Source organism: Panthera tigris, chromosome D3 (genome assembly GCF_018350195.1).
Source record: "Panthera tigris isolate Pti1 chromosome D3, P.tigris_Pti1_mat1.1, whole genome shotgun sequence".
NCBI lineage: Eukaryota > Metazoa > Chordata > Mammalia > Carnivora > Felidae > Panthera > Panthera tigris.
This window is the reverse complement of record NC_056671.1, coordinates 5,906,767-5,920,545: the sequence shown is the minus strand read 5'-3', so window position 1 is coordinate 5,920,545 and position 13,779 is coordinate 5,906,767. Positions and strand designations below refer to the sequence as shown.

Here is a 13,779-nt window from a genome sequence, read left to right as displayed (position 1 = left end):
TGGCCGCATCCTGGGTCTGATTCATATATGTCTTTGTTTCTCACCAGGTCCTTTGCTAAGCCCCCCAAACAGGTGCAGACGGTGTGTGAGTGCATCCTCATCATGAAAGGGTATAAGGAGCTCAACTGGAAAACTGCCAAAGGCATGATGTCTGACCCCAATTTCCTGAGGTCTCTGATGGAGATTGATTTTGATTCAATTACCCAGAGCCAAGTTAAAAATATCAGAGGTGAGCGTAGACGAACGTAGGAACAGCCAGGCTTGATCCCAGTTTGGCATCTCAGTCTTGGGAGTAGGGATGGCGAGCAAGGAGGGAATAGGCCGGATGACTGTTGCCAGAGGAAGATGGCAGCACTGGGGGTGACGTGGGAGGGCTGGGTGCCGGATGGGCAGTAGCAGCCGATGCCTGCTGCACGTTTCACGGCAGTCACTCTGGCGTTCCCGTCAGGAAACGGCGCCTTCTTACGGAACCCAGCCTGGCCTTGTCTTCCGGCATCTTGTCCACCGGGCATGGTGGTGCGAGAGGTGGTCTGACCTTGAGCTCTTCCCTTGCGCTTTTTGCCAGAGTACAGTCTCCTGTAGGTCCCTGGGAGATGGGCGGGGAGGGACCGGCACCACCCGCAGCCAGCCTCTCTGTCCTCAGTTATAGAATGCCCACGTTCCCTTTGAGCCTGGCTCCTGAACTGCCTAGATGTTTAGCCAGTGGGAACGAGGCTCGTCTTTGCAAAAGGCCACCCGAGTTCATAGTGCCACTGTTTACCTTCATGGCTTGTTCAGAACATTATTGTCAAATGCTTTTTCTCAGCAGCTCGGACACAAAACTAAATGAAACACGAAGGGTAACAACACGTGCAAAAACCCAAGGACCTCTCTTTTTACCTGAATATTGGCTTGGGGGGGGTTTCCATTCATGTGAAATTACTCCTGGGGTGAGAGTATAGGTAGAGGGGACGGTGACTCATCATGGCCTACGATTCCCAGCCAGCTGCCTGCTCTGAGCCACTTTGACGCACAGTCGGGGGTCCCCACGGACACCCCGGGTCCTGATGTCACATGGAGGTGCCTGGGTCATAGGATGTCCTGGGTGGCAGTAACACGTGCCCCTCCCTCCCTCACACCTTAATCATCCACCTACACAAAACTCATTCATTTCCCATCTTACTTTCCCAAGATGAGTCTTGTCACTCGTCGAAATCATTGCATCTTTGACCGTTAGGCCTCTTGAAGACTCTCAACACCACAACTGAAGAAATGGAAGCTGTGAGCAAAGCAGGCTTGGGGATGCTGAAGTTTGTGGAAGCTGTAATGGGCTACTGTGACGTTTTCAGAGAAATCAAGCCCAGAAGAGAGAAGGTATTGTCCACGTGGAAGACCGAAACATTGCTGCCGAGGGAGCAATCTGGAGTCGCATTTAATATGTCCATAGCTTTGCCGGAAGCATCCTGACAGGGTTCTGATTTTACCTCGCAGAAACGTTCCCCTGCCCGCCCCCAGCACTACTAAATGATAACCCTGAATTATAGCTCTCATCCAGATGGCGTGAACTGGCAGAACCGAAGTCTGGAAGATTTTCAAATTTTGCGTGAAAAGAGTAGGATAAGTGGGTAAAAACTGTCCTCTATGGCTAAAGCAGGATTCTCAGCCTCGGAGCTCTTGACGTTCGGGGCCAGACGGTTCTCCGTGGTGGGGGCCGTCCTGTGCACCGTACGATGTTTAGCAGCATCCCTGGCCTCCACCCACTGGGTGCCATTGTCCCTACCCCTAAGTTTTGACAACTAAAAACGTCTCCCGACATTGCCGTATGTCCTCTGAGGGGCAAAACCACTGGGTCAGAATGCACAATATAAAGGGAGTTATAAGGTTGATTGGATCATTTTGAGACCATTTTCTTAAAAATTTTTAAATGTTTATTTTTGAGGGGGGGGGGGAGAGAGAGAGAGAGACCGAGTGCGAGTAGGGGAGGGGCAGAGAGAGAGGGAGACACAGAGTCCAAAGCAGGCTCCAGGCTCTGAGCCGTCAGCACAGAGCCCGACGTGGGCCTTGAACTCACAAACCGTGAGATCATGACCTGAGCCGAAGTTGGATGCTCAACTGACTGAGCCACCGGGCACCCAGAGACCTATTTTGACGTTGCTTTATAACTCAGAATTTTATTGCTTAGAAAACTTAGAACTGGGCATAAGATCAGTATTGTTTTCACGCGTTCTTTTGAGTTTTTGACTTAGAACCACAGTGTCATTTTACTGTGATCTCAGTACACTGGGAAATTAAGCATCTGCTAACTTGCATGAAGACCTGTTTTTCCAATGGGATTAGAGCTTTTGCAGCAAACTGTCGAAGACGTGACTAAGAAGCCAGGTACCTCAGCAGGACGTATGACGGCCCCAAAGAGTATGAACGGCATTAGAAACGCGGTGTGGACGTAAGCCCAGGGGTGAGACTCCTTCGTCCCTGCCTCACTCCGGTCCCTTTCCCCACCGTTCTGTGAACCGTCTTCCCACAGGTGGCCAGGCTGGAGCGGAACTTTTACCTCACTAAACGTGAACTAGAAAAGATCCAGAATGAGTTGGCAGCGATCCAGAGAGAACTGGAGGCTCTGGGGGCCAAATACGAGGCAGCCATTCTGGAAAAGCAAAAGCTGCAGGAAGAAGCCGAGATCATGGAGAGGCGGCTGATCGCTGCTGACAAGCTCATCTCGGGGCTGGGGTCTGAGAACATCAGGTCAGTGGCCGATGCGCTGTGCGCTAAGAGCTCTGAGACTCTGTGGTCCGTGAGCGAACGTCGCCGACGGACCGGCTCGCCATGTAGTCTTCACCCCGCGCTGCGTTTTTATCTGAACACCGCGTGGGAAAGTTCCGATGTTACTGTTACCGTGTTTAGGGTGGCTGATGCCATTTTACGCATTCTGTGGTTTATTACATAATTATGAAGGGTTAAGGAGGCAGCGCAGCTGTGGAGACAGGGAGGCACCAGTGGCCTCTGGCAAGGCGCCCTCTGTCCTAGAAACGTTTACTTCTTAGTGACCTTTAACTAAGGCACCTAGTGAGCGCCTCCTGGGTGGGTCTGGACGAGGAGTCCGCCTCTGTTGCCGGACAAATCTCTTCTAAGGGCTCTTGTGTCTGGCTCAGTCCTGAGCCTCAGTTTTAAGCAGGTGGGACTGTTTGATGCCTAGGGGCAAGGCCATTTGGCCAGAGCTGGTCCGCTGGTAGTTTCCAATCCAACACCATAAAAGGGGTATGGAAAACACTAGAAAATACTGTCTGCTTGTAGGAAACAAACCATTTTCAGTATTTCTAAAACCTCGAAGACTTTGGCCATTTACCAGAAGAGGCCAGGTGAAACATCTACTTCCTTTTATCTCGGGTAGAATTTTGTCACCAAGCAGGACCAGAGCTCATGAGTTCTGCTGGGTGTGTCTGTAAGTTATTGATCAAAGCGTTCGGAAACAACGTGATTACTACTTAATAAATAGCTTGGAGACTAGATGCATCCCGCAAATACTTGTCCAGCCCCCCAATTAGATGCTGGGTTCTGCTGAACCCTGCAATTAAACAAAGTCTTCCAAAACGCTGGGCTCACCCGGGTGGGGTGTGGCAAAATGACCTGGCAGTCTTTGTTTCTAAAAGGAGAGAATATCTCCGACGACGTTTCCTTCTGGCTCCCCCCATTAGCAGCGGCTCAAGGCGGTTCTTCTAGAATGTTCCTTCTGATTGTGCCGGAAGATAACGGCTTACCGCAGCCCCCGTCTCCTGTGCCAGGTGGCTGAATGACCTGGACGAGCTGATGCACCGGCGGGTGAAGCTGCTGGGGGACTGCCTGCTTTGCTCGGCTTTCCTGAGCTACGAGGGCGCGTTCACGTGGGAGTTCCGTGATCAGATGGTCAACCAAGTTTGGCAGAATGACATCCTGGAGCGGGAGATTCCCCTGAGCCAGCCCTTCCGGTTAGAAAACCTGCTCACGGACGATGTTGAGATCAGCAGGTGTGTGTGACCTGGAGCCCGGAGGACGGGGGTGCCTTGGGGTGGGGGTCCACGTGGGTGTCACCCCGGCAGGACACAGCGAGGGGTGCAGCTGACTTGACTGCACAGAAGATCTGGCTTCCTGGGCCCTGAGGAGCGTTGAGCAGCCTGTGGATTGGTAGATTGTTCTGGAAGGCCAGTCCTACCACCGTTAGCACTTGGTTACAACTTGCACAAGAAAAATACATTTCCCTGTCACTGTTCCTTCCAGGTGGGGCTCCCAGGGACTGCCCCCCGATGAGCTCTCGGTTCAGAATGGCCTCCTTACCACCCGGGCCAGCCGGTTCCCCCTCTGCATCGACCCCCAGCAGCAGGCCCTCAACTGGATAAAGAGAAAAGAGGAGAAAAATAACCTGCGGGTACGGCTGGCCCCTCCCTGGGTGACCCCTGCCCTCCCTGCCTGTTCTCTCCCGCCATCTCTACCGTGACAGCCCCGGGGCCCCCGGCCATGCTGAGCTGAGGCGTCACCATCCTGAAGCCCTAGCCGAGCCAGCCGCCTCCCTGCCCGCCCACCCCGTCCCATCTCTGAGGGCTGCATGACCTGCTTGGGGCTCTGCTCGCTTACCTGGGCATGTCTTTCAGCTGCCAGGAGCTTGAAGGTGCACCCTACCCATCCAGGGCTTAGATGCTCATTTTTTTTTTTTTAATTCTAGAAGGGAGGAACAATTTCTCAGTATCTTTTGATTGAGATATAATTCACATACTGTAGAATTCACCCTTTGAAGCATACAGTTCAGTGGTTTTTTGTATATTACCTGCAGAGTTCTACAACAAACACCAGAATCTGTTTTTACCACTACCCCCCAAAAGCAATGTTGCATGCTATAGCCACCTACCCACACGCTCCCCCCACCCCCTGGCCACCACGAAGGTCTTTTATAGATTTGCCTCTTGTAGACATTTCATATCAATGGGATCATATATGTGGACTTTTGTGTCTGGTTTCTTTCCCTCAGTATCATGTTTTCAAGCAGGTGTCCATGCTTCCTTAGTTTTCATCGATGGATAATACTCTGTTGCCTGGACAGACCACGTCTGACCATCCATTTAATCCATAGATGGACATCTGGGTTGTTTCTGCTTTTTGACTAGCATGAATAATGCTGCTGTGAACATTCGTGTGCAAGTTTTCTTTTTTTTTTTTTTTGGTGGGCATATGTGTTCAGTTGCCCTGGGTGAAATTGCTCCGGTTTTTACTTTTTCCTTATTTTTTTTTCCTGGTCCTTGCTCCCAAGTATGTACAGGCTGTTGGGGGGAAGGTCTGCCTCTAAGATACACACATAGCTATGGTGAGACAATTATTATTATTATTATTATTATTATTATTATTTTAATGTTTATTTTTGAGAGAGAGAGACAGAGTGTGAGCTGGGCAGGGGCAGAGAGAGAGAGACACACACACAGAATCTGAAGCAGGCTGCAGACTCTGAGCTGTCAGCACAGAGCTTGATGTGGGGCTTGAACCCGCTAATCTGACCTGAGCTTGAACATGACCTGAGCCGAAGTTGGATGCTTAACCGACTGAGTCACCCAGGCGCCCCCGAGACAAATATTAATGAGGAGATGCTTTAATGAAGAGCATGACTTTCCTCTTCCTCCCTCAGCCTGCCGGGGTCCTGAGCCATCCCCACGTAGCCCCCAGCCCCACCCCTGCCACCATGCTCCCACTTAAAGGGGGGGTGATTCCAACTTAGGGGAGGGGAGGAGGCCAAGTTAGTGAACATAATGAAAGCAGGTGAAGGGAAAAGGAGAGGGAGGCCCCGGGGACTAGAAGAGAGGAGGAGTTTTCCCAGACGTTTTGAGGAAAGAGCTAGCAAAGCCGTCATGAGGTTGGAGGGAGGTGAAGCAAAGAGGCGAGTGAAAGAAAGAATTCTGCCGACTCTTCTTCTGTGAGACGGAAGGAGAATCTCTCGCGATCACTTTGGGCTGCTCAGAGCCTGAACCTAAGGGGTTTCTGGCTTCTGCGGGTCTCACGCTTTGCTTCTCTCCCGTTCTTTCTCCCCTCTGGTTCCCTCCACCCCCCAGGCACCGGCATGTCCCCTCCCCCCTCCGAAGGCCAAGGCACTCTCCCTGCACAGTTGCCGAGGGCACAACTCTCAGTGCCTACCTCCGTCTTGCAGGTTGCTTCCTTCAACGACCCCGACTTCCTCAAGCAGCTGGAGATGGCCATAAAGTATGGGACCCCTTTCCTGTTCCACGACGTGGACGAGTACATCGATCCGGTGATCGATAACGTCTTAGAAAAGAATATCAAAGTCTCCCAAGGACGGCAGTTTATCATCCTGGGGGATAAGGAGGTGGATTACGACTCAAATTTCAGACTGTACCTAAACACCAAGCTGGCCAATCCCAGATACGGCCCGTCTGTGTTTGGGAAAGCCATGGTCATCAACTACACCGGTAAGGATGTACAGAACCTCAGTGGCGAATTAGGGTGGTTACCACGGAGACCACAAATGGGGACCAGAGCTTTCAGGGGACGCCGTGTCGTTAGGTGACCCCAGGTCATTCGCTCCTAGCCAGATCGCAACTGGTCGGTTCTTGGTGATGAAGGTTTGGGCGCCCCTAGGAAGGCAGCGGGGTACGTGTCTTGGGGCGTGCTGAGTCTGGACCACGGGCCCAGGTACCCACACCCGGAGTGGGGCGAGACCCTGTTATGCTGGGGCCGGAAGTTACTCCGTGTGGCGCACTGAAGTACGCGGCATGATTTTGGATTTCTGCCCTTCCTCTTGGCTGAGTTCTGTCAGGGACCGAGTGCCGTTTCTCCCGTTTTCTCGGGTTGGCCTGTACCTGCGTAAATCGGCTAATTAGGTTGGGTGTGCTTTCCACTCTGGCCCCCCAGTATTTATTTTGGGACCCCCCCACACTCTTGTCCCCCACAGGGTGGGCAGCGTCTCCGTGTTGTTCTGACGGTTTTGCCCCGTGGCTTTAGGGTGACGGCAGGGCCGAGTCCTCGAGTTCCCAAAGGGCGGGCTCAGACGCAGCCCCAGCCTGTCCCGGGCGCAAGCGCGCAGCAGGCGAGGCGACGGGGTGCCCCGCAGTGACGGCCCCCCCTCGCTCCCCAGTCACGCTGAAGGGGCTCGAGGACCAGCTGCTGAGCGTGCTGGTGGCCTACGAGAGGCGCGAGCTGGAGGAGCAGCGGGAGCACCTCATCCAGGAGACGAGTGAGAACAAGAACCTGCTGAAGGATCTGGAAGACTCCCTCCTTCGGGAACTGGCGACCTCCACGGGGAACATGCTGGACAACGTGGAGCTGGTGCAGACCCTGGAGGAGACGAAATCCAAAGCCACGGAGGTGCGAACTGCACGGCAAATGCCCTGAGCCGGGCCGGTGGGGGGGGGGGGGGGTGTGGTCCCGGACGCGCCTTTGGGAGAGCCAAAGGAGAGCGGAGAAAAGGAAAAATGTCTCCAAAGGAGAAACTTGGATTCCATGATCTCCGGGCCTCATTCCCGGGTCTTAGAAGCTGAGGCGTTGGGGGAGGGTGGGGGAGGGTGGGGGAGGGGGGATCTCCACCTGTGCTGTCGTCAGATTTGGGCTCCTAGTCACCTGAGGATTTGCGTGATGAGAACAGGCCACCTCTGCTGGGGTGTGCGATGGGGAGGGGAGCCCTAGACGTGTTCCCAGGGACCCTTGTGCATCAGGCCAGCCTCTTTCAGTCGACAGTGATAGAAAACCCAGCCCTACTTGGCCTAAGTCAAAAGGGAATTTATTAGCTTAGAAAACAAAGCCCAGGGATGACTTCAGGCAGGCCTGGATCCAGGACTCCAAACATATCATTAGGACTCAGTTTCTCTCCATTTCTGGGCTGGGCCTTTTGTTGGGTTGGCTTCATTCTCTGCCTCCCCGTGAGCCAAGCCCCCCTCATGGTTATGAGGTGGGTGTGGCCTCACGCCCCCTCAGGTTTGGGTCCAAAGGGAAGAGTGGGAATCTTTACCTGTCCCTATCATGAAGGTTCCCCAGAGCCATTTAAGTCACGTCCCCACCCCAAACCGGTCCCACAGCCTGGTTTGTGGTGTGTGGACTGCTTGGGTCTGGGTTATATGCTCCCTCTCCTGGCGTTGGGGTGGACGCCACGTTTGGAATGAAAGGGGGACGTTGGAGTCTCCAAGTTCAAGTCAGTACTGTTATTAGAAGAACAGGGCACGGGGCGCCTGGGCGGCTCAAGTCGGTTGAGCGTCCGACTTCGGCTCAGGTCATGATCTTGTGGTTCGTGAGTTCGAGCCCCGTGTCAGGCTCTCTGCTGACAGCTCAGAGCCTGCTTCAGATCCCCTGCCCCCGCCTCTCTCTGCCCCTCCCCCACTTGTTGTCTCTCTCTCAAAAATTTAAAAACAAAAAGAAGAGGAAGAGGGCACAGGTGCGGGGGCATCCAGCCACAGACGTCCAGGCAGGTGCTTTTCAAACCGCTGTGGGTGCCGCGTGGCTTTTCTTGCTGCCCCCCCCCCCACCCTGCTCTCGGCATCCCTTACGCTTTTCTTAAGTTTGATTTATTTATTTTGAGAGAGAGAGCAGGGGAGGGGCAGAGAGAGAGGGGGAGAGAGAAGATCCCAAGCAGGCTCCGCATTGTCAGTGCAGAGCCCAGTGCAGGGCTCGAACTCACAGACTGTGAGATCGTGGCCTGAGCCGAAATCAGGGGTCGGACACTCAACCGATGGAGCCACCCAGGCGCCCCGTGCATCCCTTACTTTCTTGCCCATTTCATAAGTCATCCTGGTTGTGGGTGTCCGTCTCCCTGTTTCCGTGGCGACGCACATCTTTTCTTTAGGTGTCGGAGAAGCTCAAGCTGGCAGAGAAGACAGCCTTGGACATCGACAGGCTGCGGGACGGCTACCGGCCAGCCGCCAGGAGGGGGGCCATCCTGTTCTTCGTGCTGTCCGAGATGGCCCTCGTGAACGCCATGTACCAGTACTCCCTCATCGCCTTCCTGGACGTTTTTGGCTTGTCACTTAAGAAGTCGCTGCCCGATTCCATTCTCATGAAGCGACTGAAGAACATCATGGACACACTGACCTTCAACATCTATAACTACGGTTGCACAGGTGAGCACCTCTCTGCACTGATTAGGACAAATGCGCTCTGTGCGTGTGCACCTCTGGCGTCTGTGTGTGTGTCCAGATCCCTTCTGTTGAGGACGTGAGGCAGGTTGGATGGGACCCCATCCTCACGGCCTCCACTTAACTGCACCTCTTTATTTTTTTAATTTTTTATGTTTTTTTAAAAAATTTCATTTTTGAGAGAGAGAGAGAGAGAGAGAGAGAGAGAGAGAGAGAGAGAACGCGAACGGGGGAGGGGTAGAGAGAGAGGGAGACACAGAATCTGAAGCAGGCTCCAGGCTCTGAGCTGTCAGCACAGAGCCTGATGTGGGGCTTGAACTCATGGACTGTGAGATCACGACCTGAGCTGAAGTCCGACGCTCAACGGCTTGAGCCACCCAGGCGCCCCTGACTGCACCTCTTTAAAGGCTCCATCTCCAAATATGGTCACATTCCAAGGCACTGGGGTTAGAACTTCAACATGTGGGTTTGGCTGGGGTGGGGGGGCGATGCACAATTCAGCCCATAGCAGCTGGGCAGGGGAAAGGTTGAGGACTGTCGTTCCTCCAGGGCTTGTTTAAGTGGCCAACACCCGCAGCACACAGAAGAGTAGAATTCAACTCCCAAGTGTTGACGCACATAGTTTTTCCCCCAAGAACACATTTCTTGTGTTTTCACAAAGAAGAAGAACTTTAATATTTAGCATCCCCCTACCAATAGTAAAGAATCTGTGGATGGAATGTGCTTGCTCCGCAGTGGAGGCCTGACAAACCGTGACCAGCAGGCCAGATCTGGCTCACTGCCCGCTTTTGTGAATAATGTGCTGTTGGAACACGGCTGTGCCCACTTACGCCTATACGGCCTGGGACCCCTTTCCTGCTGTCATGGCAGACGAATCGTTACTACACAGACCGTCTAGCCTGAAAAGTCAAAAATACTTCCTACCTAGCCTTTTGTAGGAAGCTTGCTAACACCTCTTCTAGACTATAACAGACAAGAACTTGCACTTAGAGTTAGGCAACGACCAGTTTTCCATCGAGAAGGTGGCTCCGGACTTCTATCACACGGTTCCCCCGTTGCCCTGCGCTTCCTGGGCCGGTGTGGCAGGTGCCGCCGTAGATAGGGCCGTTGCGCACGCGCAGGAGCAAGCGCCATCGCAGCTGGCCCTTGGGCACCACATGCGAACTGAGCCCGTAGCGTCTACACTCGCACAGCCGTGGACACACGAAGCAGAGAGGGCCAGATGCAGGTGCGCTGCTCCCTTGTTTCATTTCATCTCTCTTACATTCGAGGCTGGTGTGCATAACAAACTCCTTTTTTTAAAGCAAATTTACTTTATCCGTACCCTCTGATGTTTCCCTCCAGGGCTGTTTGAGAGGCACAAGTTACTCTTTTCTTTCAATATGACGATCAAGATAGAGCAAGCGGAAGGCAGAGTCCCGCAGGAAGAATTAGATTTCTTCTTAAAAGGTGACAAATGTGTCCCCTTTTTCATTCTTCCCAACTCCCTTGCCCCACATTGTCCACGCACACATCTGAGTTCATTAACACAAACCACAATAATAACAAAAACTCTCCTTGGAACTTGGCTTCCAACAGCCCCGCTTTCCTAAATATTCCAGCCTCAGAAGGCTGCCTTGAGGCCGGCAGTCACGCTGAGCTGCCCGGCTGGGGTCCCGGGCCAAGAGGAGGCAAGCCAAGTATACCTGCTGCCTTGTCCAGTCCCCGCTGGAGACGAGGATTTTTCCCTGCAGCGGGAGGAGTGAAAGCACTGAGCTGCTCACTCTTCCCGGCACGTTACTGCCAGCCGCTTACTTCTCTTCTTCTGTCGTGACCAGGAAACATTTCCCTGGAGAAAAGCCACCGGAAAAAGCCCTGTGCTTGGTTGTCTGACCAGGGATGGGAAGATATCATGCTTTTATCAGAAATGTTCTCGGACTCCTTTGGGAATCTTCCCGATGATGTTGAGAAACATCCCGCTGTCTGGCAGGAGGTGAGATCACGTTCTGTCTCTCCTCCTTCCCTTCCCTGCGAATCAGTCATCTTGAGACCCAAACCGTAGCCTCTTTGTGAGCAAGAAGATACTCCTTTGTGTGACTCACTCAGAGTGTCGTTCTCACCCTCCATGGCGCTTGATTGAATTCTCCTTTATCTAGTTCAGCTAGCGTTGTGGGAGAACCACCCAACTGTCCTTCTGTCCGTCCACCCATCCGAGAACTAGGCATCTACCATGGAGCACAATCCTTGACGGGCACTAAGGACTCAACAGCGAAAACGATTCAGCCCCTCCCTTCCTGAAGTTCTTAGTTTTGGAGCAGGAGGTAGAAAATGACAGAGCTGTCTAGAAGTGACCGGAGGTGCATGCTTCTAAAGATTTCATTCCTTTACAGTGGCTTTTGGGACCTTCACAGAAAAATGGAGGCTCTAGAGCTTCTGTGTTGACACCACCACGCGTGTCTTTTGCTTTCCCCAGTGGTACGACCTGGACTCCCTCGAGCAGTTCCCATTCCCCTTGGGTTACGATAGCAGCATCACCCCTTTCCAGAAGTTGCTTATTTTGCGCTGCTTCCGTGTGGATCGGGTGTACCGGGCGGTGACCGACTATGTGACTCTAACCATGGGAGAGAAGTAAGTGCGTTGTTGTGTTTGCTCGGCCCTTCTGTGGGGTCCTCCCCCGCGCCCCTCCTCCCAGCCTGAACTCACAGACAGCAGCGATGGGCCAGCTTCCGAGGGAACTGCCACCGCCCTGTCATTGAGCGCTCTTCTGTGGTCACCCTCGTACCGCTCCGTTCAGGAGAAATACCAGGTGAGGCACACGCGTGAAGTTTTCTAGGAGCCGCGTTCAAAAAGGAACAGATAAAGGTAATTTTAATACCATTTTATTTGACCTGATACATTAAAATATTATCATTTTGACATGTAATTAATACGAATATTATCAAGATATTTTACATGATTTTTTTTTTTTTTTTGGTTTGCTTTTGGTATTAAGTCTTCAAAATCTTGTGTGAATTTACGCTTACAGCACCTCTCAGTTTGGACCGGCCACACTTGAAGTGCCCAATAGCCACACGTGCCTACCGGCTTCCATACTGGACGGCACAGCCCCAGAACCGAAGTCAGGCATATAATTTGGGGCTGCAAACCCAAACGTGCCTTCATGGCTGGCAGGTGATGGAAATGAGTGTGCCAGGCTGGGTGGGGACTGTGGCAGCTCGGACAGGTCAAGTCCTGGTTCACAGGGGCAGCTGCCCCTTAGCTGGACTGACACCAGCTGACAAGGGGGGCCCAGAGTGGCTGGATCCTCTGACTCTTTGAAAGAAGCTAGAAATTTGGATTCCTACACGAAGTCTCCCAGGTCTGATAATTTTCAAATCTTGAGAAGTGGGCCATTCAGGACATGCCTGTGGCGTTGTCGGCATGGAGCCTCTGGGTCCTGTGCCGAGGGGACGTCCGCCTGGAAGTACCCCCCCCCCCCCCGTCAGGTGGCGCCCCCATGGATGTGCCTGGCTGTGCTAGGGGGACACAGCAGGGCTCGCGTCGCCCAGGGGTTCACCCTCTTGTGTGACATGTGCGTCAACATGGACTGTAACCCGGTGGGAGCTATACCCGAAGAACAACCAGAAGGTTCTGGAGGCGGCGAGGCGAGCACGCCGTGGCTGTCCTCTGCGAGAGTCCCCGCTTTGTTCCCTCCGCCAGGTACGTGCAGCCCCCGATGATCAGCTTCGAGGCCATCTTTGAGCAGAGCACTCCGACCTCGCCCATCGTGTTCATCCTCAGTCCCGGCTCTGACCCTGCCGGTGACCTTATGAAATTAGCCGAGCGCAGCGGTTTTGGAGGAAACCGCCTCAAATTCCTCGCCATGGGTCAAGGTCAAGAAAAGGTAATTCGTTGTTGGAAGGAATAAGCTCTAAATTTGGGCGAGGTCCCCGGGGTGAGTGAGCTGGGCGCAGTTCCCGTCCCCTGAGCGGCAGGCGGGCAGTGGTGTGGTCCTGGAGCGGGCATGCTGTCTCCGCCCGGCCTTGCTGGCCGCTGTGCTGCTCTGTTGCTTCCAGAGTCCATTCACACGTAGTCGTCCTCTCTTCCAGTCTCCGGACATCCCTGTTTTGGGTCAGGGTGGTCACTGCCCCCGCGGCATGGCCGCAGAGGCGGTCAGGGTGCCGGCCGCAGAGAACCTGGAGCTCTCGGGGCTGAGGGGGGCCGGCGGGTGCAACGTGCTGGCTCATCTTCCAGGTTGGGACCGGCCGTGTGGCTCAGGCGGCCCTGAGGGGTCCTCAGAGATGGGTTCTTTGAGGGCAGCCCCCGTAGCTCCTGGGTCACTGGCTTCTTTGTGGCCTCTCCTGGAGTGGGCCCTCCTGGGGGCTCGGAGCGGGTTTCTGGGAGAGCACGGGCTCAGTGTGGCTTTGGGACGCCAACTCCTCCCCTCTCTCTCTCCGTCGGTGCAGCTGGCCCTACAGCTGCTGGAGACGGCGGTGGCCCGCGGGCAGTGGCTGATGCTGCAGAACTGTCATCTCCTGGTCCGCTGGCTGAAAGATCTGGAGAAGTCCCTGGAGAGGATCAGCAAACCCCACCCAGACTTCCGCCTGTGGCTCACCACAGACCCCACCAGGGGCTTCCCCATTGGGATTCTGCAGAAGTCTTTGAAGGTTTGGTTCAGGACAAACACCTGTCCCCACAGCCCTGTTCCTCAGATCGCTACCATTCTGCCGTCCGTGTGTGCGTGTGAGCG

The 13,779-nt window shown here is 53.9% G+C and overlaps 1 protein-coding gene across 4 annotated transcripts in view; it reads left to right on the top strand.

Moving 5' to 3' along the window:
• Window positions 1–13,779, top strand: part of DNAH10 (dynein axonemal heavy chain 10) — a 151,881-nt gene that overhangs the window by 131,213 nt on the left and 6,889 nt on the right. For all 4 annotated transcript variants that reach the window (XM_042961467.1, XM_042961466.1, XM_042961468.1 and 1 more), the window contains 13 exons: window positions 48–229; window positions 1,217–1,353; window positions 2,504–2,721; window positions 3,759–3,980; window positions 4,231–4,378; window positions 6,140–6,419; window positions 7,085–7,314; window positions 8,783–9,056; window positions 10,416–10,520; window positions 10,889–11,043; window positions 11,524–11,678; window positions 12,750–12,933; window positions 13,496–13,696. In XM_042961467.1, the coding sequence (XP_042817401.1) occupies window positions 48–229; window positions 1,217–1,353; window positions 2,504–2,721; window positions 3,759–3,980; window positions 4,231–4,378; window positions 6,140–6,419; window positions 7,085–7,314; window positions 8,783–9,056; window positions 10,416–10,520; window positions 10,889–11,043; window positions 11,524–11,678; window positions 12,750–12,933; window positions 13,496–13,696 (2,491 nt within the window). The remainder of the gene's footprint in view (window positions 1–47; window positions 230–1,216; window positions 1,354–2,503; window positions 2,722–3,758; window positions 3,981–4,230; window positions 4,379–6,139; window positions 6,420–7,084; window positions 7,315–8,782; window positions 9,057–10,415; window positions 10,521–10,888; window positions 11,044–11,523; window positions 11,679–12,749; window positions 12,934–13,495; window positions 13,697–13,779) is intronic.